This window comes from Cyprinus carpio, chromosome A12 (genome assembly GCF_018340385.1).
Source record: "Cyprinus carpio isolate SPL01 chromosome A12, ASM1834038v1, whole genome shotgun sequence".
NCBI lineage: Eukaryota > Metazoa > Chordata > Actinopteri > Cypriniformes > Cyprinidae > Cyprinus > Cyprinus carpio.
In genome coordinates, this window is record NC_056583.1 from 7898395 (window position 1) to 7920551 (window position 22157).

The 22157-nt window shown below is 41.4% G+C and overlaps 3 protein-coding genes across 3 annotated transcripts in view; 2 read left to right on the forward strand and 1 right to left on the reverse strand.

Moving 5' to 3' along the window:
• Nucleotides 1–12402: 12402 nt before the first annotated feature.
• Nucleotides 12403–15722, forward strand: psme2 (proteasome activator subunit 2). The gene is made up of 11 exons (XM_019089518.2): nucleotides 12403–12562; nucleotides 12900–12932; nucleotides 13019–13081; nucleotides 13271–13357; nucleotides 13460–13505; nucleotides 14176–14273; nucleotides 14381–14449; nucleotides 14546–14613; nucleotides 14735–14789; nucleotides 15304–15390; nucleotides 15515–15722. The coding sequence occupies exons 1-11, from the start codon at nucleotides 12515–12517 to the stop codon at nucleotides 15593–15595; spliced, it is 735 nt and encodes a 244-aa protein (XP_018945063.2). The 5' UTR covers nucleotides 12403–12514; the 3' UTR covers nucleotides 15596–15722.
• A 216-nt stretch (nucleotides 15723–15938) lies between these two features.
• Nucleotides 15939–18903, reverse strand: lsm5 (LSM5 homolog, U6 small nuclear RNA and mRNA degradation associated). Its single transcript, XM_019089528.2, has 5 exons — nucleotides 18750–18903; nucleotides 17844–17939; nucleotides 17432–17459; nucleotides 16754–16826; nucleotides 15939–16203 (listed from the first exon to the last, which is right to left on the reverse strand). Exons 1-5 carry the CDS (start codon nucleotides 18793–18795, stop codon nucleotides 16171–16173), a joined length of 276 nt encoding a protein of 91 aa, XP_018945073.2. The 5' UTR covers nucleotides 18796–18903; the 3' UTR covers nucleotides 15939–16170.
• A 990-nt stretch (nucleotides 18904–19893) lies between these two features.
• The window catches only part of LOC109073395 (ribonuclease 3-like), a 29302-nt gene continuing 27038 nt past the window's right edge, over nucleotides 19894–22157 (forward strand). Inside the window, exons 1-2 of the mRNA XM_042767373.1 lie at nucleotides 19894–20052; nucleotides 20965–21701. Of these exons, the coding sequence (XP_042623307.1) occupies nucleotides 20965–21701 (737 nt within the window). The 5' untranslated portion in view covers nucleotides 19894–20052. The remainder of the gene's footprint in view (nucleotides 20053–20964; nucleotides 21702–22157) is intronic.

The window sequence follows — 22157 nt, forward strand, 5'->3', positions numbered from 1 at the left end:
TCTCTCTTCCCGAAGTTAGACAGATAGATAAAGTCTTTCCAACACTTAGACTTGTGGGAGAATGCGCTTTATCCCACACCACGTTGACTGTACAGTCGTGGCCAAAAGTTTTGAGAATTACATAAATATTAGTTTTCAAAAAGTTTGCTGCTAAACTGCTTTTAGATCTTTGTTTCAGTTGTTTCTGTGATGTACTGAAATATAATTACAAGCACTTCATACGTTTCAAAGGCTTTTATCGACAATTACATGACATTTATGCAAAGAGTCAGTATTTGCAGTGTTGGCCCTTCTTTTTCAGGACCTCTGCAATTCGACTGGGCATGCTCTCAATCAACTTCTGGGCCAAATCCTGACTGATAGCAACCCATTCTTTCATAATAATTTCTTGGAGTTTGTCAGAATTAATGGGTTTTTGTTTGTCCACCCGCCTCCTGAGGATTGACCACAAGTTCTCAATGGGATTAAGATCTGGGGAGTTTCCAGGCCATGGACCCAAAATTTCAACATTCTGGTCCCTGAGCCACTTAGTTATCACTTTTGCCTTATGGCACGGTGCTCCATCGTGCTGGAAAATGCATTGTTCTTCACCAAACTGTTGTTGGATTGTTGGAAGAAGTTGCTGTTGGAGGGTGTTTTGGTACCATTCTTTATTCATGGCTGTGTTTTTGGGCAGAATTGTGAGTGAGCCCACTCCCTTGGATGAGAAGCAACCCTACACATGAATGGTGTCAGGATGCTTTACTGTTGGCATGACACAGGACTGATGGTAGCGCTCATCTTTTCTTCTCTGGACAAGCCTTTTTCCAGATGCCCCAAACAATCGGTAAGGGGCTTCATCGGAGAATATGACTTTGCCCCAGTCCTCAGCAGTCCATTCACTATACTTTCTGCAGAAGATCAATCTGTCCCTGATGTTTTTTTTTTGGAGAGAAGTGGCTTCTTTGCTGCCCTTCTTGACACCAGGCCATCTTCCAAAAGTCTTCGCCTCACTGTGCGTGCAGATACATTTACATTTACATTTAATCATTTAGCAGACGCTTTTATCCAAAGCGACTTACAAATGAGAACAGTAGAAACAATCAGATCAACGAGAGAACAACAACGGTATACAAGTGCTATGACAAGTCTCAGTTAGTCTAGTACAGAACACGTAGCCAGGGGTTTTTTTTTTTTTTTTTTTTTGAATATTATAGACAAGAAGAAGAAGGTGGTTAGTAGTATTATTTGTTTGTTTGGTGGAGGAGAAGATGATTATTTTTTTGTTTTTTTAAATGAGTAAAGACTCAGCTGTTTGAATTGAGATCGGGAGGTCATTCCACCAGCTGGGAGCAGTCCAGGAAAAAGTCTGTGAGAGTGATTTTGAACCTCTTTGGAATGGCACCACAAGGCGTTGTTCACTTGCAGAGTGCAGACTTCTGGAGGGTGCGTAAGATTGAACTAGTGAGTTTAGGTAAGTTGGCGCCGTGCCAGTGGTCGTTTTGTAGGCAAGCATCAGTACCTTGAATTTGATGCGAGCGGCTACTGGTAGCCAGTGTAACCTGACGAGGAGAGGAGTAACATGAGCTGTTTTTGGCTCATTGAAGACAACCCTCGCTGCTGTATTCTGGATCAGTTGTAAAGGCTTGATAGTACATGCAGGAAGGCCCGCCAGGAGAGCATTGCAATAGTCCAGTCTGGAGAGAACAAGAGGTGGACAAGTTGGGTGGCTTGCTCTGACAGGAAGGGTCTAATCTTCCTAATGTTGTATAACGCAAATCTGCAGGACCGGGTCGTTGTAGCAATATGGTCTGTGAAGCTTAACTGATGATCCATCACAACTCCTAGGTTTCTGGCTGTCCTGGAAGGAGTTATGGTTGACGAACCCAGCTGTATAGAGAAGTTGTGATGAAACGATGGGTTAGCTGGAACCACCAGCAGTTCAATCTTAGTAAGGTTGAGCTGAAGGTGATGGTCATTCATCCAGCTAGAAATGTCACTCAGACAGGCTGAAATGCGAGCAGCTACCGTCAGGTCATCTGGTTGGAATGAGAAGTAGAGTTGAGTGTCATCAGCGTAGCAGTGATAGGAAAAGCCATGCTTCTGAATGACAGATCCTTATGACGTCATGTAGATGGAGAAGAGAAGCGGTCCAAGTACTGAGCCTTGAGGAACCCCAGTAGCAAGTTGTTGTGACTTAGAAACTTCACCCCTCCAAGACACCATGAAGTATCTATCAGAAAGGTAGGAGTTAAGCCACTGGAGTTCGGTTCCAGAGATGCCCATCTTTCTGAGAGTGGACAGGAGAATCTGGTGATTAACGGTGTCAAAAGCAGCAGACAGGTCCAGCAAAATGAGTACTGAGGATTTTGAAGCTGCTCTTGCCAGTCGCAGGGCTTCAGTAACCGAGAGCAGGGCAGTCTCAGTTGAGTGGCCACTTTTGAAGCCAGATTGGTTGCTGTCCAGGAGGTTGTTCTGTACAAGAAACATAGAGAGCTGGTTGAACACAGCTCATTCGAGTGTCTTTGCAATGAATGGAAGAAGGGATACCGGTCTGTAGTTTTCTAAAAGTGCTGGATTTAGAGATGGTTTCTTCAGCAGTGGGCTTACCCGAGCCTGCTTAAATGCTCTCCGTCTCTGAAAGGTTGGAGAGAAGGAGGAGAAAGAGTGAGCATAAGTCGTTGTGAAGTTATCCTCAGTGTGCGGTGTGGAGAATTGGTCACTGATGGTTCTTGTCTTATTTGTGAAGAAAACTGCAAAGTCGTCAGCTGTAAGAGTCGATGGAGGAGGAGGTGGAGGTGGATTAAGAAGAGAAGAGAAGGTTTTGAAGAGTGTCCGGGTGTCACAACAGTTGTTAATCTTGTCGTGGTAATATGATGTTTTAGCAGTGAAGACGTTTGCAGAGTAGGAAGAGAGGAGAGACTGATACACACTGAGGTCGGTAGAGTTTCTTGATTTATGCCATTTCCTCTCTGCAGCCCTGAGTTTAGAGCGATGTTCACGGAGTACATCGGACAGCCAGGGGGCAGATGGGGTGGTGCGTGCTGGTCTAGACGACAGTGGGCAAAAGTTGTCCAAGCAAGAGGTTAGAGTGGAACAAAAAGTGTCCGTAGCACTGTTCGTGTCCAGAGCTGAAAACTGTGAGAGTGAAGGAAGTGAGGATGAAACCACAGAGGATAGGCGAGATGTAGAGAGCGTAGGTTCCGTCGAAAGGTGACCCGTGTTGGAGCGTGTGCTGCTTCAGGAGTAAGTGCTAGGTTAGCAGTAATGAGGAAGTGGTCTGAGGTGTGCAGTGGAGTAACTAAAGTGTTGTCCACTGAGCAACAGCGCGTGTAGATGAGGTCCAGTTGGTTGCCCGATTTGTGAGTCGCTGTAGTAGAGACTCGCTTGAGATCAAATGAGGCGAGCAGAGTGTTGAAGTCAGCAGCCTGGGGTTTATCTAGGTGGATGTTGAAGTCACCAAGCAGTACCAGAGGAGTACCATCTTCAGGATAGTTTGATAGAAGCACGTCCAACTCCTCAGCACGTCCAACAGATGCGCTCACACCTGCCTGCTGCCATTCCTGAGCAAGCTCTGCACTGGTGGCACTCCGATCCCATAGCTGAATCCTCTTTAGGAGACGATCCTGGCGCTTGCTGGACTTTCTTGGATGCCCTGAAGGCTTCTTTACAAGAATTGAACCTCTTTCCTTGAAGTTCTTGATGAACCTATAAATTGTTGATTTAGGTGCAATCTTAGTAGCCACAATATCCTTGCCTGTGAAGCCATTTTTTATGCATTGCAATGATGGCTGCACGCATTTCTTTGCAGGTCACCATGGTTAACAATGGAAGAACAATGATTTCAAGCATCACCCTCCTTTAAACATGTCAAGTCTGCCATTCTAACCCAATCAGCCTGACATAATGATCTCCAGCCTTGTGCTCGTCAACATTCTCACCTGAGTTAACAAGATGATTACTGAAATGATCTCAGCACGTCCTTTAATGACAGCAATGAAATGCAGTGGAAAGGCTTTTTTGGGATTAAGTTAATTTTCATGGCAAAGAAGGACTATGCAATTCATCTGATCACTCTTCATAACATTCTGGAGTATGCAAATTGCTATTATAAAAACTTAAGCAGCAACTTTTCCAATTTCCAATATTTATGTAATTCTCAAAACTTTTGGCCACGACTGTATGTTAAATATTTGTGTAATTATAGAAAGTTTTGGTATACTGAAGCTATAGTTATCTCTAACAACACAATAATAAGGCCTTTCGCACCGCTTTAGTTCTAGAACCAAATGTATAGTACTAAAGTACTGGGACGATTTTGCGTGAACTATTTTCCAGTACCATTTAAAGGGTTGCATGCGCACCAACAATGTGTAGTAGGAAGTGACCTAAGCCGGTCGACAGCGACGTCATTTGTGCGCGGCGTTCAACAACTGAAACAAAGAACAATGTTAACAACAGGAGGATGCAGGACGCTGTGATCGGAGCTGTGTTTTTGTTGTGTCTCGTAGGTTTCACAATAACAGACATGGAATGTCGACGTCTACGTAAAGTGATTGAAAGAATGGAAAGGAGGATTAAGAATCTCCAATGACAACTGGCAGTGCTACATTTGCTACAAGTGCCTGCACCTTAGCGTCCATCCATCTATTGCTGTTCATCATACTTGCGAAATAAGTTGACACAATGTTTGCAGTATGTTTACACAGCGTTTTAAATCATAGCGGGTGAGGGCGTTTTCGAAACGCGTCTGGCCAATCAATGTATACTTACGTCACAGGTAGTACCAGTTGTGCTGGTTAGACCCTGCTCTGGAGTAGGAGCTAATGCTGCGTTCCAGGCAGATTTTTGAGCCCATAAGTCACGACTTCAAACCACGACTCACAACTTTGTAGCGTTCCAGGCAAGTCACGCCAAACTGCCTGAGCTCAAGGAATTGTAGCTAGATTATTAATTTTATTGCAACGTTATATTATCCTAAAGTCTATTTCTCACCGTGTACCACTTGCATAAACACAGCATAAGTAGGCAATATTATCCGTAGGGCTGCCATTGTTGTTTTGCGGGCTATGTGACATCAGAGCTTGGAACTGGGAATACATCTATCTAGAACGAGTTCACGGGTGGGAAGTCACGGGTTTGACTGCTGTTCTGGCGCACTTTCACAGGTAGAAGGTTGGAAAAACACAGGTTACGGGTTGCCTGGAACGTGTCATTATTTGGTTTTCGAAAAAGGCAGTCCGGTAATAAAATCGTACCCAGTTCCGGTGGTACGAAAACACCAAAAAGTGGGTAGTTCCACAATTAGTTATGGTACTATGAAAAGGTTAAACTATGTGTGTGGTTTTTGTTTGTGCACGGCAGTCATCCGTGAGGGGCTGTCGCGCTGTTTTGTGTTTATTTGGTTATTAAAGTTTTATTTGAATGTCCGCCGGTTCCTGCCTCCTTCTTCCCGTGATTATGAAGTTTGTACGTTGTTACACTGGTGCCGAAACCCGGGAGGAAGCAGGGACGCGCTGCCGAAGATCCCTCGCCACTGGGGTGAATCCGTGGGCTGGGCTGGAGTGAGTTGCCAGGGACAGACGAACTCGCTGTCGGCCACCCGCGATGTGGAGGGGCGGCTGCCATCCGTGAGGGAGCGGAGGAGTTGGCGCCGTTCACCAGGGGGCCGGAGCCTGCTGCCATCCGCCAGAATGGAGAGGAGCAGGGAACGGGGGACTCCTGCTGGCTGCCCGAAAGCGGAGGAGCCATCGCCGTCCACTGGGCAGTGGAGGAGTGTCGTGCCGTCCACCGAGGGCCATCCAGTGCCGCAGCCAGGCACCGCGAAAGAGTTCACCCAGCTGGTGGGGGGCCGAGCGGCACTGTATCTGGGAACAGGAAAAAAAAAATAATTCTCCTCTCTCCCCTCTCTTGTCTCTGTCGCTCCTCATCCTTCCATCTCCTTTTCTCTCGCCTCGTCTGTCTGTCCTTACCCCCAGGTTCCCGCAGCCACCGTGAGGGGGGGGGGAGTAGAGCGCAGTCTCGTGGGTACCCCCCGGCTTGCGAGGGGCGATGGGGGTATGTGACGAGTGGGGCGGGGCCGAGAGCCGTGGGAATGGAGCGAGGTCGGTGGAGTGATTTGGAAATGAGCGACACCTGCTCCACTCACCGGTCTCGAGTCCCACGGAGGAGATTGGAAGGATACAAAAGAGGAGCGACGACAGTGAAGGACGAGAGAGGACCAGGCCTGGACTTTATTTTGTGTTTGGTTTTTGTTTGTGCGCAGCAGTTGTCCGTGAGGGGCTGTCATGCTGTTTTGTGTTTATTTGGTTATTAAAATTTTATTTGAATGTTCCCGCCTCATTTTTCCTGTGATTATGAAGTTTATACGTTGTTACAATCTTCTTTTAGTGTCTTTTATGTTATAATGTCCTTTCGTAGCTTTATAAACAAATTCATTAAATTGAATACAAATTAACCATAAAAAACTTACAGACATTGCTTTCTACAGATGATCACAAGATGAATGGTTTGTGGTGTGAAGTTCTACTTAAAAAAAGCAACTAACTGAATTAGAATGTTACTATGGTAACTATAAAGGAAGCTACATGACTAGGTGTCACAATTATCATCACTACAAACATAAAACTTAAATAGATGATCCAGAACACTCCCCGCCTGGCATCTGTAAGATGTCATCACTACACTGATATATAGTCCACATTTATTTAATTTCTGAAGGCAAGAGAAGGACTGTGTCTGAGATAAGACGTAGGTAGACCCCTGGTATTCCATCCTTTGTCTTCAACTCAACATTCCTTATTGTGCCTGAAAATTGTGATTGCATTTTCTTGCAAAATTGTAGTTTCTGAAATACTCAATTTCATGTTTGAGGGCTACAGAATGTTCACAATGTTTTACTACCTTTGTTCTCAAATGACCTCTTAACTCATGCATAAAAGGGTTGAATGACAAAAACTGAGAATATTGTATTAAAAGCCCTATTTAATTTCTTTCTTTTTCTTTCTTTCTTTTTTTTTTTTTTTAAGGAATGACACTAATAAGTTGATTTGATAGGTCACTCACCACGTGGGTGTCTTTAGAAGCTTTGGCCACTGCATCACCTCTCTCTGAGAAGTACCTGCAGATCAGGGGCAGATTTAGTCAACTGGGGGCCCCAGGCAAATATAGGAATGGGGCCTTATACATTTGCACACATTTACCGAGATCAACCTTGAGGTTCCTTTTTTGTCGTGATGCTTGCTGCTGCACAATGGTGCCACATTGTTGTGTCTAATGTTTGTACAGTTTTTTATGTACGTTATAATGGGATTCTTTCATTTACATTTACATTTATTCATTTAGCAGACACTTTTATTATTTCATATTGTAGACCATGAAACAGCAATTGATTTACCTTTGAGATACAAGTTTTAACAAAAAACTAAATAAATAATAAAATGATAAACCTCACAACTGAACCTTTAAACCATTTTTTTTTAAAAAAGGGATGAGTCGGAAGTATAAATTATTATATTATTCAAATGGATTTATGTGGGTGAATTGGTCTGAACAAAAACTGCAGACTGGATTACTGAACATGCAAATTCATTTTCTACCAGTAGGAGGTGCTTTTGGAAAGTCAGAAATATAGTGGTTTCCCTGGTAATGGCTGTAAACAAAACAGTTTAGCTCATAAATGATACTTTATCAGGTACAATGAAAATGCGATCAAAACTTTTCTGAAGACAATCAGTTCCCTTCAGAGGTTTATTCATATAAAAACTTGAATTTGAGAATGAGAAAAGTGTGAAAAAATATAGCCTATAATGACGAAGAAATCCACTGACTTACCAGCGTAAGCCTACTTTTTATTTTAGTCATTTTAACTTAGGGCTGTCAGTCAATATATATAATCACGATTAATCGCATGATTGTCATGAGTTAACTCGTGAATAATCGCAACTTAATCGCACATTTTTATCTGTTCTAAATGTACCTTAAATTAATACTTTTCCCCATGGTTTCAAAGACCTGGCTTAAGCTAGTCCCAGAAAAAATGCATGTTTGAGCTGTCTCAAATGAAAATATTTTGCTCTGACATATCTTAAAAATCATTGTTCTGTGTCAAGATGCACATCTGTAACATTTTCTTCTAAGGCATTTTGTAAAAGTTGCTTAAATATCTTAATTTAACTAAGGCCTAGTCCTGGCTTAAACTAAGCCCCGTTTGTGAAACCAGGCCTTAAAGTTTTTAATCTAATCAACATGGGCATGGAAAAATATGGATGCTTTATGTAATATATGTTTATTATTAGTGAAACCATAGTTAACAGAGCATAAAGGGTAGACATGTTTCATAGGTCATAGATGTTTTTCAAAGAACTTGTTTATGTCTATTAGACACATGAAAAAAAAAACATAGAAATACTAGGTTCCTATTACTTCTCTTTCTTTGCACTGAGCAATTTACTTACACAAGCCTGTTTGCATTTTCGCATGACAGGGCAGCTTCTTCTGAACATGCAAAATGTACATTTATTATTTATTATTACATTTGTTTGCCTCTCTGTGCCACATACTGTATTTTGATGCAGCTACATTCTCAAAACTGTTTTCATTGATATATTTGAATGTTTTTGTTGTCAGACAACGGGATGAATATGAAATAGTGACTGAAATGAGACCCATTAAGACTAACCAAGCTCTCCCTTCCAAGATGTTAATCTGCACAAAAATCCTGATTTATAATCGTGCCGTCGTCTGATTGTCACGTCCGGGATACAAGGAGACACAGTGAGAGATCCAAATGCGAGTACGTCTTTATTTAGGGGCAATTCAAAGAATAAACAGTCCAGGCAGGGGTCAAAACCAAACATATCCAAAATAAACAAACAAGAACACCAGGCTAGACACGACTAGAGACGGACGAGAATAAACAAGGACTCCGTGACACATACTAAGACAGACCGTTATAAATACACAGGGACACGACAAACGCTAATTGGGAATTGACTGCGTGCAATGATTACTAACCAGTGACAGCTGAGTGCAATGAGGAGACAGGTATCGTGGGTAATGTGGTTCATTAAGTGACAGACACCGTGGGGAAGGAGGACATCTAGTGGTTACCCAGGGAACACAACCCAGACACTGTGACATAACCCCCCCTCTACGGAGTGGCTACCAGATACTCCAAGACGTCAGGGACAGGAAGTGGAAAAAAAAACAAAAAAACAACAACAACAACAACAACAACAACAACAACAACAACAGCAACAACACAACCAGAAGACCAGGAGGGAGGTGGACTGGTGGAGGTAGCACAGGAGGAGGGATGGAGGGCCAGGCCCATGTAGGGGAACAGGGACAGGAAGCGATGGCTCCACCGGTAGCCAAGGTGGATCAGTCAGTTTAGGGGCCAGGGTGGACCCGAAAGTTCAGGTTGTGCAGACGGCCAGGGAAGAACCCGCCATTTGAGCGGCTAGGACGGAACCTGCCACTCCGGGGCCCCTGTGGAGACGTGAAGGTGCTCTGGACGGCCTGTGGAGACGTGAAGGTGCTCTGGACGGCCTGTGGAGACGTGAAGTGCCTCGGCTTCGGGCACCATCTCGGACACCGCATCCGACACCGCCTCGGCCTCCGGCACCGCATCGGGCACCGCCTCGGCCTCTGGAACAGCATCGGGCACCGCCTCGGCCTCCGGAACAGCATCGGGCTCCGCCTCGGCATCGGGCACCGCCTCGGCCTCTGGAACCATCCCGGGCACCGCATCGGACACCGCCTCGGCCTCCAGAACAGCATCGGGCACCTCCTCCGGGACGGCAGCGGGCTGCTCGGGAACGGCCTCCGGGACGGCAGCGGGCTGCTCGGGAACGGCCTTTGGGCCTTGAGGAACGGTCGATGCCTGTCCCCTCCTCCGCCCTCTATGATGGCGAGTCGGCGGTTCCTTGTCCGGAGACTCAGGCATTGAGTCGGCCATCTTATCTGGCGACACAGGTGTGAATTCGGCCATCTCGTGCTGTGGCGATGGGCTGGCAGCCATCTTGTGCTGTGATGTTGGGCTGGCGGCCATCTTGTGCAGTGGCCCTGGGATGGCGGCCATCTTGTGCTGTGGTGCTTGGCTGGCGGCCATCTTGGGCATTGGCGCTGGGTTAGCGGCCATCTTGTGCTGTGGTGCTGGGCACACTGAGCTGGCGGCCATCTTGGACTGTGGCGCTGGCTCAGCAGCCGTGACGTGAACACTCCTGGGAATCTCTAGGATCTTGTTCAACATGGAGAAGTAATCCAAAAATGTCTCAGCGGCCATCTTGGCCAGTGGCGCTGGGCTGGCGGCCGTCTGGCCTCGTGGCGTGGGGCTGGTGACCACCTTGTGCTGTGGCGCTGGGGTGGCGTCCATCCTGCCTCGTGGCGCTGGCCCTGCGGCCATCATGGGCAGTGGCGCCACCATGGCGGACCTGCGCTTCTTCTCCCCTCTCCGTCCACCATGGTGAGATAGTGGCTCTAATCCATCCCACCTGAGCCCCGGGTCGATGGGGGGCCATGGTTGAGAGCGATGCTGAGCCTCTTCTCGACCACTCCCTCCTCGGTGACCTCCCCTGGTCCCCCAGAAAACCACCAGGCGAGTTCCCTCAAAACTATTCCTCTCCCGCTCTGTGGCTGGGGAGGAAACATGAGCCGACATACCGCTGGATCTCGGATTGACGGAGTCCTTCTGTCGCGTCCGGGATACAAGGAGACACAGTGAGAGATCCAAATGCGAGTACGTCTTTATTTAGGGGCAATCCAAAGAATAAACAGTCCAGGCAGGGGTCAAAACCTAACATATCCAAAATAAACAAACAAGAACACCAGGCTAGACACGACTAGAGACAAAGTGACGTGACATTCAGCCAAGTATGGTGACCCATACTCAGAATTTGTGCTCTGCATTTAACCCATCCGAAGTGCACACACACAGAGCAGTGAACACACACACACACTGTGTGTGAACACACGGAGGGGTGGGTGGGCAGCCATATGCTGCGGCGCCCGGGGAGCAGTTCAGTGCCTTGCTCAAGGGCACCTAAGTCATGGTATTGAGGGAGAGAGCGCTGTACATTCACTCCCCCCACCCACAATTCCTGCCGGCCCGAGACTCGAACTCACAACCCTTCGATTGGGAGTCCGACTCTCTAAACATTAGGCCACAACTTCCCCAGACGGACGAGAATAAACAAGGACTCCGTGACACATACTAAGACAGACCGGTATAAATACACAGGGACATGACAAACGCTAATTGGGAATTGACTGCGTGCAATGATTACTAACCAGTGACAGCTCAGTGCAATGAGGAGACAGGGATCGTGGGTAATGTGGTTCATTAAGTGACAGACACCGTGGGGAAGGAGGACATCTAGTGGTTACCCAGGGAACACAACCCAGATACTGTGACACTGATAAAATCAAATAAGCTACACAAAAGATAAAGACCATAGCTGTGCTGTGATTTCGGCTATACTTGCATGTAAAATTACAGAACAGAGCAGACGCAGAGATAGAAGTGTGCGCCCGCGCTGGGAAAGAGAGAGCTCGCGCTCGTGCGGCAGTCAGCTTCAGATGCATAATATGTTCATTTGTTACAAGCAGGATACACAATAAACACTTTCAACTCGGACACGCAGACGGTTGTCATGGTAATAAACACCGTAAACAGCAACCGTTCGCGTGTCCGCGCTTAATGCGCATCTCCTATATGAAAACCATTTTAGGGGGCCTTTGGCTTTGGGGGGCCCAAGGCAGTCGCCTACCTATGCCTAATGGGTAAGTCCGCCCCTGTTACAAGTGAAAACAGTTCCAAATAAAAATATGTTGGTGGATTTTGATGTGACTTTTTCCACTGGAGGAAGCTATAAGTTAAAACTGTCTTGATGGATTTGTTTATTAATACAAACACAGCTTTTCACTTTACAAGATTTATCAGCTGTCATTGTGTGATGTTTTTATCAGCAACTCTTGACGGCACCCATTCACTGCAGAGAACAGTTATCCAATTCTGTTCTCACTGAGAATGAAACAAACTCATCCTCAGGATGGATGTCCAGTTTTGAGCAAATTTTCATTTTGCGCAAAGTTGGAAAGTTGAAGAATTAATTATCTCCGGTGCTGATATCTGCCTGCAGCATGACTGCCGCACTCGGTCATCGAGTGAATAGCGCCCCCTATTGTTATGTAAGACAATAGGTGTCCATTTTAGCCACTGCCAGTGTTTAAATTAAATGATCATATTTCTGCTTTTCAGAAAAGAAAAGCTGTTCATATAATAACAGAAGAAAGACAAAACAGCTTTTGTGGATGAAAAATTTGTGAATGACATGGCGAATTAATGATACAAACAGTAATCTAAAAACATGAAGCGTTTTCTGTAGCTACTTCATTGGATCCTTTTGTAAATTGTGGGCGTCATCAAGAAATCGAAAGTATCGCGAAGTGAACCTGCGCGAGGCACCTAAACGTCTGCTGCTACAGTACCGCGATTCTGCTTGTCTGAAAATAACGAACATTTGCATTCATTATGTCCAAATATAATGTGCTGAAGATAAACTCTTGCAATGCAGTGAAGGTAAGTTCATCTCTTTAGTATTTCCACGAAGTATTTCCACTGTCAACAGAGTGCACTAAAACTAAACGCGTTCGCGACTTGTGCTTTGACATTATGGCTCCACAATGTTTTAAAAGAGCTTTATGGGGTTTTCTTTTTGGTAGTTTTTGAACATAAAACACTGCTGGAGATCTCTGTTAATATTTACAAAAATAAAAAATAAAAAAATAAAATAAAATCCTGAGTCACTTCCTCATCCACGAATGTTGAAAGTGAAAGTAGCATGGAGGCGAGATCATGTTTATGGACAAAGACAGTGTTTGAATTGTAATTGTACATTTGTGTTTCCTTTATCAAGATAGAAAACTACCGTCAGTCACTGTATAAGCAGGTATGAATTCAATAATACACACATTGGCTATATTTGAAATGGTTGTTTATGGTTGTTTGTGTTGACAATTTTCTATGTGTTGACAGGCAGAAGACCTGTTCTCCAATCACATACCTCAGAAGATCTCACAGCTGGACAACTTGTTAAAAGTACATTTATCTTTGTTCATTTGGCAGAGGCTTTTATACAAAGTGACCAATACATTTAGGTACTCATTTAGGCTGTGTGTATCCATGGGAAATGAGTTTGTGACCTGCTGCCCAGGTTACCAATTGAGCAATTTAACCACCTTGACTTCAGCAACAACTGAATTAAAATAATTCTCTTTTATGGTTTAGGGGGATGAGTTCAGCATCACTGACCTCTCATCTCTCCATGCACCCCTGGACATTCCCATTCCTGATCCCCCTGCTCCGGAGGACGAGGTTGGCATCCAGCTTGTGATTCATAAAGATGCCTTTTGAATAAAGATGCTTTTAGTACATTAAATAAAAATATTTAAAACATTCATTAAAATATTTGAACAGGAGATGGAGACGGATAAAAATGAAGATGATGAGAAAAAGAAGAAAGGTAATTTGAGACACACACACATGCACGCACGAAATGAACACACACATGTTGGGTTTCCATGTTTTATGGGACATTCCATAGATATAATGATTTTTAAACTGTACAAACAATTATAGATTTAAAAATAGAACATTCTGTAACATTCTGTATGATTTACAGTATAAGCTGTATTCCTCATGGGGATTTCCACATGCGATCATGAGTACATGAATGACTGAGCGAAATTGTATTTATGAGTGGGAAATTTGGAAAGATGATACACAAATAACTGGTGTTGAGAGAGGTATGTTCATTTGAAACATTGCAGAAACACTGATCTATAGCTAATATAGATCAGTGGTTCTCAGCCTTTTTGACTCCAAGATCCCTCAATGTCCACAACAATATCTGAAGGGCCCCATCCCTAGTTTTGTTTTCAAAACTTATTTTATGGGTACTCCTAGTTTCTGAAAATTAAAAAGTGACTAAATTAATGATAAAATTAAAATTGGAGCTTAATGTTCTTCAGGCAAAATTGTTATGCACAGATTAAATGCAGATAAATGTTTACCAAAGTTATATAAAGAAGAAACATTGATAAATGTGCGCTAAATTTGCATATGTGCACCAAGCCATAACTGTGATATGGAATATGCCATATTTTTGTAATGTTACATTTTTCTTTTGTCAGCTCCCAAGTGCGGCTTCATCAAAGGAAATGACCGGATTGTGAAGTTGCTGGATATTGTAAAACCAGAGATAATGGCTCTGAAGGAGACCTGCATCACTGTAAATGGGCAACATTTGACTCATAAATAAGTTTTCAGCATTTCCCCAGATGTACAGTAGTGGCAGCTTTATTCTTTTATTACCCCCCCAAACCCCCCCCCCCACAGGTTTCTTGCTGGATTTCTCATCTTATTCCAAAAATAGAGGATGGAAATGATTTTGGAGTTGCAATTCAGGTTATTAACCCTTAAAAGGCTCAGACTCATATTAAATGCTGCTAAGTCTAAATCTCAAAGATAAGCAGTGGTTAACATGACTGGTTGATATTTTAGGAAAAAATCCTTGAGAGAATTACTGCTGTGAAGACAAAGGTGGAGGGTTTTCAGACCAACATAAACAAGTATGAGCAATTCTTATTTCAGTACAATATGTTTACTGAAGATTATAAAGATTGTTAGATTGTACACTGCCCACATGTATTGATTTTGTCGTGTTGGTAATGAAAGTGTGTTTATCTGCAGGTACTTCTCAGAGAGAGGTGATGCAGTGGCCAAAGCTTCTAAAGACACCCACGTGGTGAGTGACCTATCAAATCAACTTATTAGTGTCATTACTTTTTGTTGTATAGCCACAGTTATTAAATAGGGCTTTCAATACCATATTCTCAGTTTTTTTTTTTTATTTAACTTTTTTGTGCAAATATAGAGGTGTTTTTTGTAGTATTTTGTGAAAACAAAAGTGTTGTAAAATTTTGTGAATTTTGTGTAGCTCTAAAATGTGGTTTTGTGTTTTTGAGATTACAGTTTTGTAAGAAAATGCAATTGCAATTTTCAGGCACAATAAACATCCCCACCTTTAAGAATACGAACAGGGAAGTACAAAGCAATTAAACCCATGTAATTATTAAAAATATATTATTAATTTCATTTTATCTGCAGTTTACTCTAAAATTAATAGACAATAAATCAGCTCATTTACACATTGACCTCAACACATCAGAAGTATCATAATATAGTTTCGTCACTTTTAAAGCCTTGTGATACACTTTCATACCCTTTTTGTGTAATAATAAAGAAAATGTTTTTGACAGATGGATTATCGCTCTCTGGTGCACGAGAAGGATGAAGCAGCATATTCTGAGATTAGAGTGATTGTGCTTGACATACGCGGTTTCTATGTGAGTTGCTTACATTTATTCACTCAGCAAGCAATTCATCCTAGAGATATGGCTTTTTCATATGAATCTTGATCGTTGTAGACACATCCGTATGGCTGTAGATTCAGATGTCTCTTGTTTCCAGGCTGAACTTTATGATGTCATCAGCAAGAACCTGGAGAAAGTGACAAATCCCAAAGGAGAAGAGAAGCCCTCCATGTACTGAGACAGATGCTTACTGGGAGCAGTGCAGTTCTACAACTTGACAAGTTTTCAGAATTTCTCATTTCTTCATTTTTGACACTCTACAAATACATCCCTAAAATGGTTAATAAACTTAAGTCAGTCATAAACATAGTGTGTTGTAGTACAATGAGTTCAAATAAATCCAAATGTACGTTTATTTCAGCATATACAAAATAAATCAGGAAAACGCACAAATTCATAAATGTGACATATTCTTAAAGCAAAGAACCATATTAAAAGCTAAAAACGATGACTTCACAAAACATACTCAGTTTCTTCATTCACACTTCAGAAATATAATGATGTTATAACATACAACTGAATTCCAACTCAGTCCAATTCATTTTATTTGTTTTATTGTAACAAACAACAAATGTTTACAAAAACTTTTTGGATCACTTAAACAATAGAAAGAACTAATGTGGAAATCTCCCCTCATGAAATGAAAATGAATTTTTGAAAACAAAAAGTTTTTTTTTTTTTTTTTTTTTTTTAATGAAACAAGAACATAAATTGTATTTTTTTTTTTTTTTTGTGGAAGGTGCTACACATTTCTCAAACTTCTGGTCCTTCTCCTCCTGGAATCAACTGGAAAACAACAGAAACACGTTATTTAATTACATTTGAATGTAATAATTTTGATTAGCGTCTATTAATGTCTATTAATCTATTATTACAATTTCAGTTTGGTGTGTTTTGGTAATGTTTGAAATGGATTAATAACTCAATTAATTAATAATTAAATGTTTCAGTAAAATTCGCACATGGACAAGAATTGCTATTTATTAGGATTTGTTTTATTGGTCTATCATAGAAAATGATTTAACATTCTTCCTTGTTTTTTTTTTTTAGTTAAAAAAAACTTTCAAAATACAGAAAAAAATGTGGATACAACTTTCTATATGACCCAGCTTTACTGAATCCTAACAGTTGGTGGTCATTGTAAATGTAGTGCCCTGCAACTTTCATTAACACATTGGCTAAAAAAACAACAAACTTACATTAGAGCTTTACTCAGTTTCCTGTTACTCATTTGCATATTCATACACTAAACCAATCTCAAGGCAAATGTTGTCAATGTTGTGATATATAGTGGATTATTAGTTGATTTAAAGCTGAACTCAATAATTGATCATACCATTGTGATATTATTGCCATTGAGTAGAATCTGATCCAGCTTTGTTATTCTTCTTCCTTCTGGAGTGATTTCACTGACACACAAAAAAATAACTGTTGTTATGGCTCAGTAACATCTGAGATGAAGATTCATCTCTTCAAGTTTTCTGAAATGTAATCTCACATTCATGATGATATCAAACATTTTTTGTAAAATGGTGGAGCCACATAAAAAGTCTTGAATACCTTGAATACACAGGGGTACACTTCAAAAACTTACTGTATATGTGAATTTTTGAAACATTATTATATAATAATCAATTTATAACATATACACCTGGCATGTTGGAGACAAGCCACATGAATGCCATTTCTTGGGGAGCCAAAGCAGAGACACATGTGACACATTAAGCCCCCTTTTCAGACTATTTCTGTTTATAACACTATTTTAAAGAAATACAAAAATTTGAAATATTCCAAACTCTGTATTAACCTTCTTAATAATAAGAGCACCATGGTGTCTGACCCCTGAATATTCCAGCAAATAAATATAGCCTACAATAGAGTATTAACATTCACAGATATCATATATATTTAGTCATAAGTTGAGGAGCAGTTAAAGTCAAAGCAGATGGGTGCATACATCGAGGAAAGATAATAATAAAAATAAGCACATTTTTAGGAAGGAACATATACTTACAACTCTGTCACATCCTCAAGAACCATGTCTGATTAAAGCAGTCAAGAAAATATATCTGAGGTACAGTCCTGCCACACGTTTTGAATTTAAGGCACCTTCTCTTTCTTTAAATCACGTGAAACAAATTGTAATGCAGACTTTATTAAAACTGTAACTTATAATGGCATTACAACAAAGAGTCTTTTACATTCACAGGACAAATAAATGATAGCAAAGTGTTAGTATGTCCAGAGGAGTGAGTGTGTAACAGTGTCATCGGCTCTGTACTTGTATGTGTGTGTATATATATATATATATATATATATATATATATCTATGTGTGTGTATATATATATATATATATATATATATATATATATTCATTAACCATCACAAATATGTGCCAGTGTTTCTCCAGCATGTAAAAGGATACTGACAAAGTCATCAAACCCGAGCAGAGTTCCCACAATCTCTTTATCGTTCTTCATGACAATGTGAATCCGTGAGCCAATGCATTTATCCACCAGCTCTGAAAGAGATCACAAAAGCCATGACAAACACAATCACAGACAACTGAAGCAGCACAGGACTGAGGCAGTTCATGTCTGCAGTACATGTTGAGGGCAGTGTGAAATCATCTAAATTGTCTATAGCACATTACAGTATACATCTAGACACATACAGTAAGTATCCCACAATACAATGTGCTTTATCACTCCAAATCAGTGTGATGAATGAAGCAGAAATGACAAACAGACAAAAACTTTACACTTTTCATAACTGAAGCACGTCAGTTAGCTAAGTGTTAATTTAATATTAAGGTTTTGATGCACTTTAAATCAAAGAACGAACTGGTGTGACATCGTTTCGAACTAATTCTGGCAAAAATGAAGAATTCTGGGTTTTCCCCTTTTAAAACGACCCGGTCTTGCCGCTTGGTCATTCGTGTGCTTGTAGCTCGAAATTACTATATCTCCGACTACAACTGAACAGCACATAAATTAGTGAACTAATGAAGGGAAGGGAATGGCAATAAAAGTGTATGGGGGTGAATTCGATACAGTCACAGTGACGCACTTTGTAACAGAATTTGCCCATACTCACTGCAGGTGCGGGTTTCATTTTATCTCTTAAGTACGAATCACTTAAATTAAATCATATAACGTTATTTTAAATAAAGGATTAGACCTATCCATTTAGTATACACGTGTGTCCAATAAAATAAAACAATAAATAAAACGTACTGAGATTTGAATGCGCGAATTACACATGAATTACAACAAGTGCAAAAGTTCAATTAGTAAAGCAAATAATCCATTAAAACGAAAGACGCACATACCGAGAGGTAAAAGCTGCGAGGGATTCGTCGCCGCGACTGCTGCCATTTTGATAACAGACCTGAATAATCAGCAGTGAAAAAAAATTACAGACATGATAAATCGATATCAGCAGCCATCGATGACTGTGTAAACACCTCTATGGTAAACGCAAGGGGGTGCTGCTCTTCCGTTCGTTCGGATAATAGTTAGTAGATGTTCGACTTTTCTTGTAAAAGCTGATCATGTTATACATAATCTCTGTGATAAAAACAAAAACAAAAACTTATTAGTACACATTATAAGCAACGTTCAGTTTTTAACATTACAACATTGAAAATGTTGTAATGTTAAAAACAATTATTTCATACTTAAGAACTATTTAAGTAATTTTTTTTACTTCTCCAAAGAAATGTACTTTGGTCTCCCACCAAGAGCAGGAGAATGTCTCATTTCTGGACCTGGAGAGCATGCAGCCTTCTTCAGACTGGAGATGCTGTTCATTTTTTAAACGTTGCTCAATATCAGGATATCTGGGACCTATGCACTGCTCTTGTAATACAGCTATGCTTAGGAAATCTCGTTTTACTCAGAATGAACTTTCCAATAATATGATATTGAAAAAAATATATATTGTACTGATGTAAATGTCACAAATACAATTGTATAACTTTTTTTTTCCAATTAATTCTGGAAAGTTTTAGGATTGTTATTATGGAATACTAATATTAAAATAAAGACATTCATAAAATGAAGAGGAAACATTTTGGATTGTGCACTATTAATGGGTTATTAATCAAATGTGAGTTAATGAGTGTAACTGATCATGTGATTCTTGGTCATACCTTATGGATTCTCTTTCAAACATCTCAAAACCTAAGAGTGTGATCATCATGTTTTATTTTGTCTGCTCTAGGGCTGCTGTCATTACATGAATAGTTCAGCCAAAAATGTGAAAGCATGATGATTTTTTTTAAATTACAAATATGTTAGATGTACACACAGAAAAAAAAAATGATTACAAAGTAAACATTTACTAGACGTGTTGACCTTATGTGTGAACTCTGCACACTCCAGTCCAGTTGGTGGCAGTGACGCGCTAAAAGAACAAGAAGAAGTCTGTTTCAGCGAAGGATCATTTCTCGCGCTCTCATTGGGTGCGTGTCAGCATCAATCTGATTGGCTGCAGCACACCGCATCGTGAACGAGCTGAGTGAAGCTCTGCATCATAAACTTAGCATTTTTATCGCAGTAAACATAAAACACAATAAACAACATCACTGTTTTATTTCTTTAGTTTCTAAGCGTTAGCGAAGCCTTCGAAAGGTGAGTTGTATTCTTTAGGAATGAAATGTTTGACTTCATAATTAAATTGTTGTTCTGTCTGATGCTGAAACTGTAGATGCATTTTAGAGAGGTGTTAAAACCATAGACTGTAGGGTTAAAACGCCAGGTGAAAATACCTCCCAAGATGCATTGATCTTTCAAATCAGGTTTTGAGACGACTCCCAAGATTGGACTCGGCCAGGGACCTGTAACGTTATAACGAAGCAGGTTTGCAAGGCCAGTGCCATGTCAAACCACGAAAAAATCTTGTTTTATGTAAATCGCTGCTTCCAAGACATTAGAAACTTTGGTGTCTTTGGCCTCATAGTTAGAAACTGCTACTATGTCTAAAGAGATGTTATTACTGCCTTCTCATATTTAGAAACCGCTACTATGTCGTAAGTTATTACGTTTCGCTGTTCTCGTAAAGGAATAACAACCTGACTTCTGTGGACCACAAAGGAAAATATTTAGAAGAATGTTTTGGTTACTTGACCACTGTATAGACAAACTGAGACATTTCTCAAAATATCGTTTTATATGTTCCACAGGGGGGGAAAGTCAAACAAGCTATAACGATATAAGGTTGAATAAATGATGGAAGAATTTTCGTTTTTGATTGAATTTTAATTTGTTTTTACAATTTTGATAACACAGCTAAAACTAATTCTAGGCTAACTTATAGAAGTAAAATGGCTTAGAAGTCAAGTAAATGGACAGCAATTTAAAAAAAAAAAAGAGAGAAAAAACTCAGATGTGTTTCCTCCGGACTGACTGTTGAAAGTGTTTCAGTCACACTGATGTCTTTATATGATTGGCCACAGGTCACATGTGATCCAAGCTGAACAACATCTTTATAAGAAAATCTCTGGCTGTATTCACATCTTTATCACATCCATGTCTTTTTTACAGATGTCTTTCCATGCTGGCCGTGGATGCCCGAGGGGAAGACCAGCAGCTCCGGGCCCAATGTATCGGCCCGCTCCCCCACGGTATCACTACGACCCTCCAGCCACTCCCAGTCCCATCTATAACCCTCAAGGCGGCAGTTGCTACATGCCACCTCATCCCGACTTCATGCCATTCCATTTCCCTGCACCATCACAGGGCACTAACGCTCTTCCCCAGTGCCCCATACGCCCTCCGGTCTTCACAGAGCCACCCCCTTTTCCTCCACCTGCTCCTCACAACTCAGACAGCTCTGTTCCCATTCCAGTTCAGAGCTCTTACCCCTACATGATGCCCACCGTCACCCATCCACCCCTTCCACCTGTGCCACCCTCAGTGCCACCTTCCATGCCCTACCCGCCATCATATCCCATGAGCTACCCTCCACAGCCACAGCTCCCTCCTCCACCGAGCTTCAACCCAGCTTACGTGCAGCCTGGAGGTTCCTTCAAACCTGAACGCTCCCGCCCGCCTCTGCAGTACAAGGCAGACTCCGGTTCTCAATCTCCTGAAAGACTTCGTCACCATGATGACCACCGGCACAGTGGCCACAGCTATGGAGGATATGGAGGCCGACATAACCGAGAGTTTGGAGGAGAGAAACGGGACAGAGGGTGCAGTTCCGAGCGCAGGAGGTCAGACAGCCCACGGTGTAAAGCAGACTATGACAGAGGACGCGTGCCATCGAGACACCGCAGCAGGTAACACAGTTTTGCTGCTTGTATTCCTCATTTTCTGTTATCAGAAACTGATGAGATCTCTGTTGGGACCAGCTTATCGTAAGCCATCTTAACGTTTCCAAAGCGGCATCTGACACCGCATTATAACTCAAAAAGGTGTTTAATGCTGTGACGAACTGGCACAAATGCTTTTTCCTACCTAACAACTCAAGTAACATTTGTTGCTTCATCACTTGTTCGCACTGCTGCACTTGAACATAAATGTAAATCTTTTGAATACAAACCATAATATTAATGTTAAAATTACAGCTTTGACTAAAAATAACTTTTAAATTTGAAATGATTTTTAAATATGAACAATTAAGGTTATAAAATTATGAAAGTGTTCATGCTGAAGTGTATTATTTAATAAAGTGTAATCCACTTGGATCAATAAGTACTATTGCTGGGTTGCCTGTTACTGCATTGTTTTTACCA

What these genes read in the sequence shown, in the direction of transcription:
- lsm5 (XM_019089528.2), bottom strand. Translation starts at nt 18,795, where the DNA reads ATGGCAGCAGTCGCGGCGACGAATCCCTCGCAGCTTTTACCTCTCG. An exon ending in CGGGTTTGATGACTTTGTCA is followed by an intron (nt 17,460 to 17,843) that starts GTATCCTTTTAC and finishes TGCTTTAATCAG; the next exon opens with ACATGGTTCTTGAGGATGTG. An exon ending in ATGGCAATAATATCACAATG is followed by an intron (nt 16,204 to 16,753) that starts GTATGATCAATT and finishes GTTGTTTTCCAG; the next exon opens with TTGATTCCAGGAGGAGAAGG.
- psme2 (XM_019089518.2), top strand. Translation starts at nt 12,515, where the DNA reads ATGTCCAAATATAATGTGCTGAAGATAAACTCTTGCAATGCAGTGAAG. An exon ending in AGCTGGACAACTTGTTAAAA is followed by an intron (nt 13,082 to 13,270) that starts GTACATTTATCT and finishes TTTATGGTTTAG; the next exon opens with GGGGATGAGTTCAGCATCAC. An exon ending in CCCCTGCTCCGGAGGACGAG is followed by an intron (nt 13,358 to 13,459) that starts GTTGGCATCCAG and finishes ATATTTGAACAG; the next exon opens with GAGATGGAGACGGATAAAAA.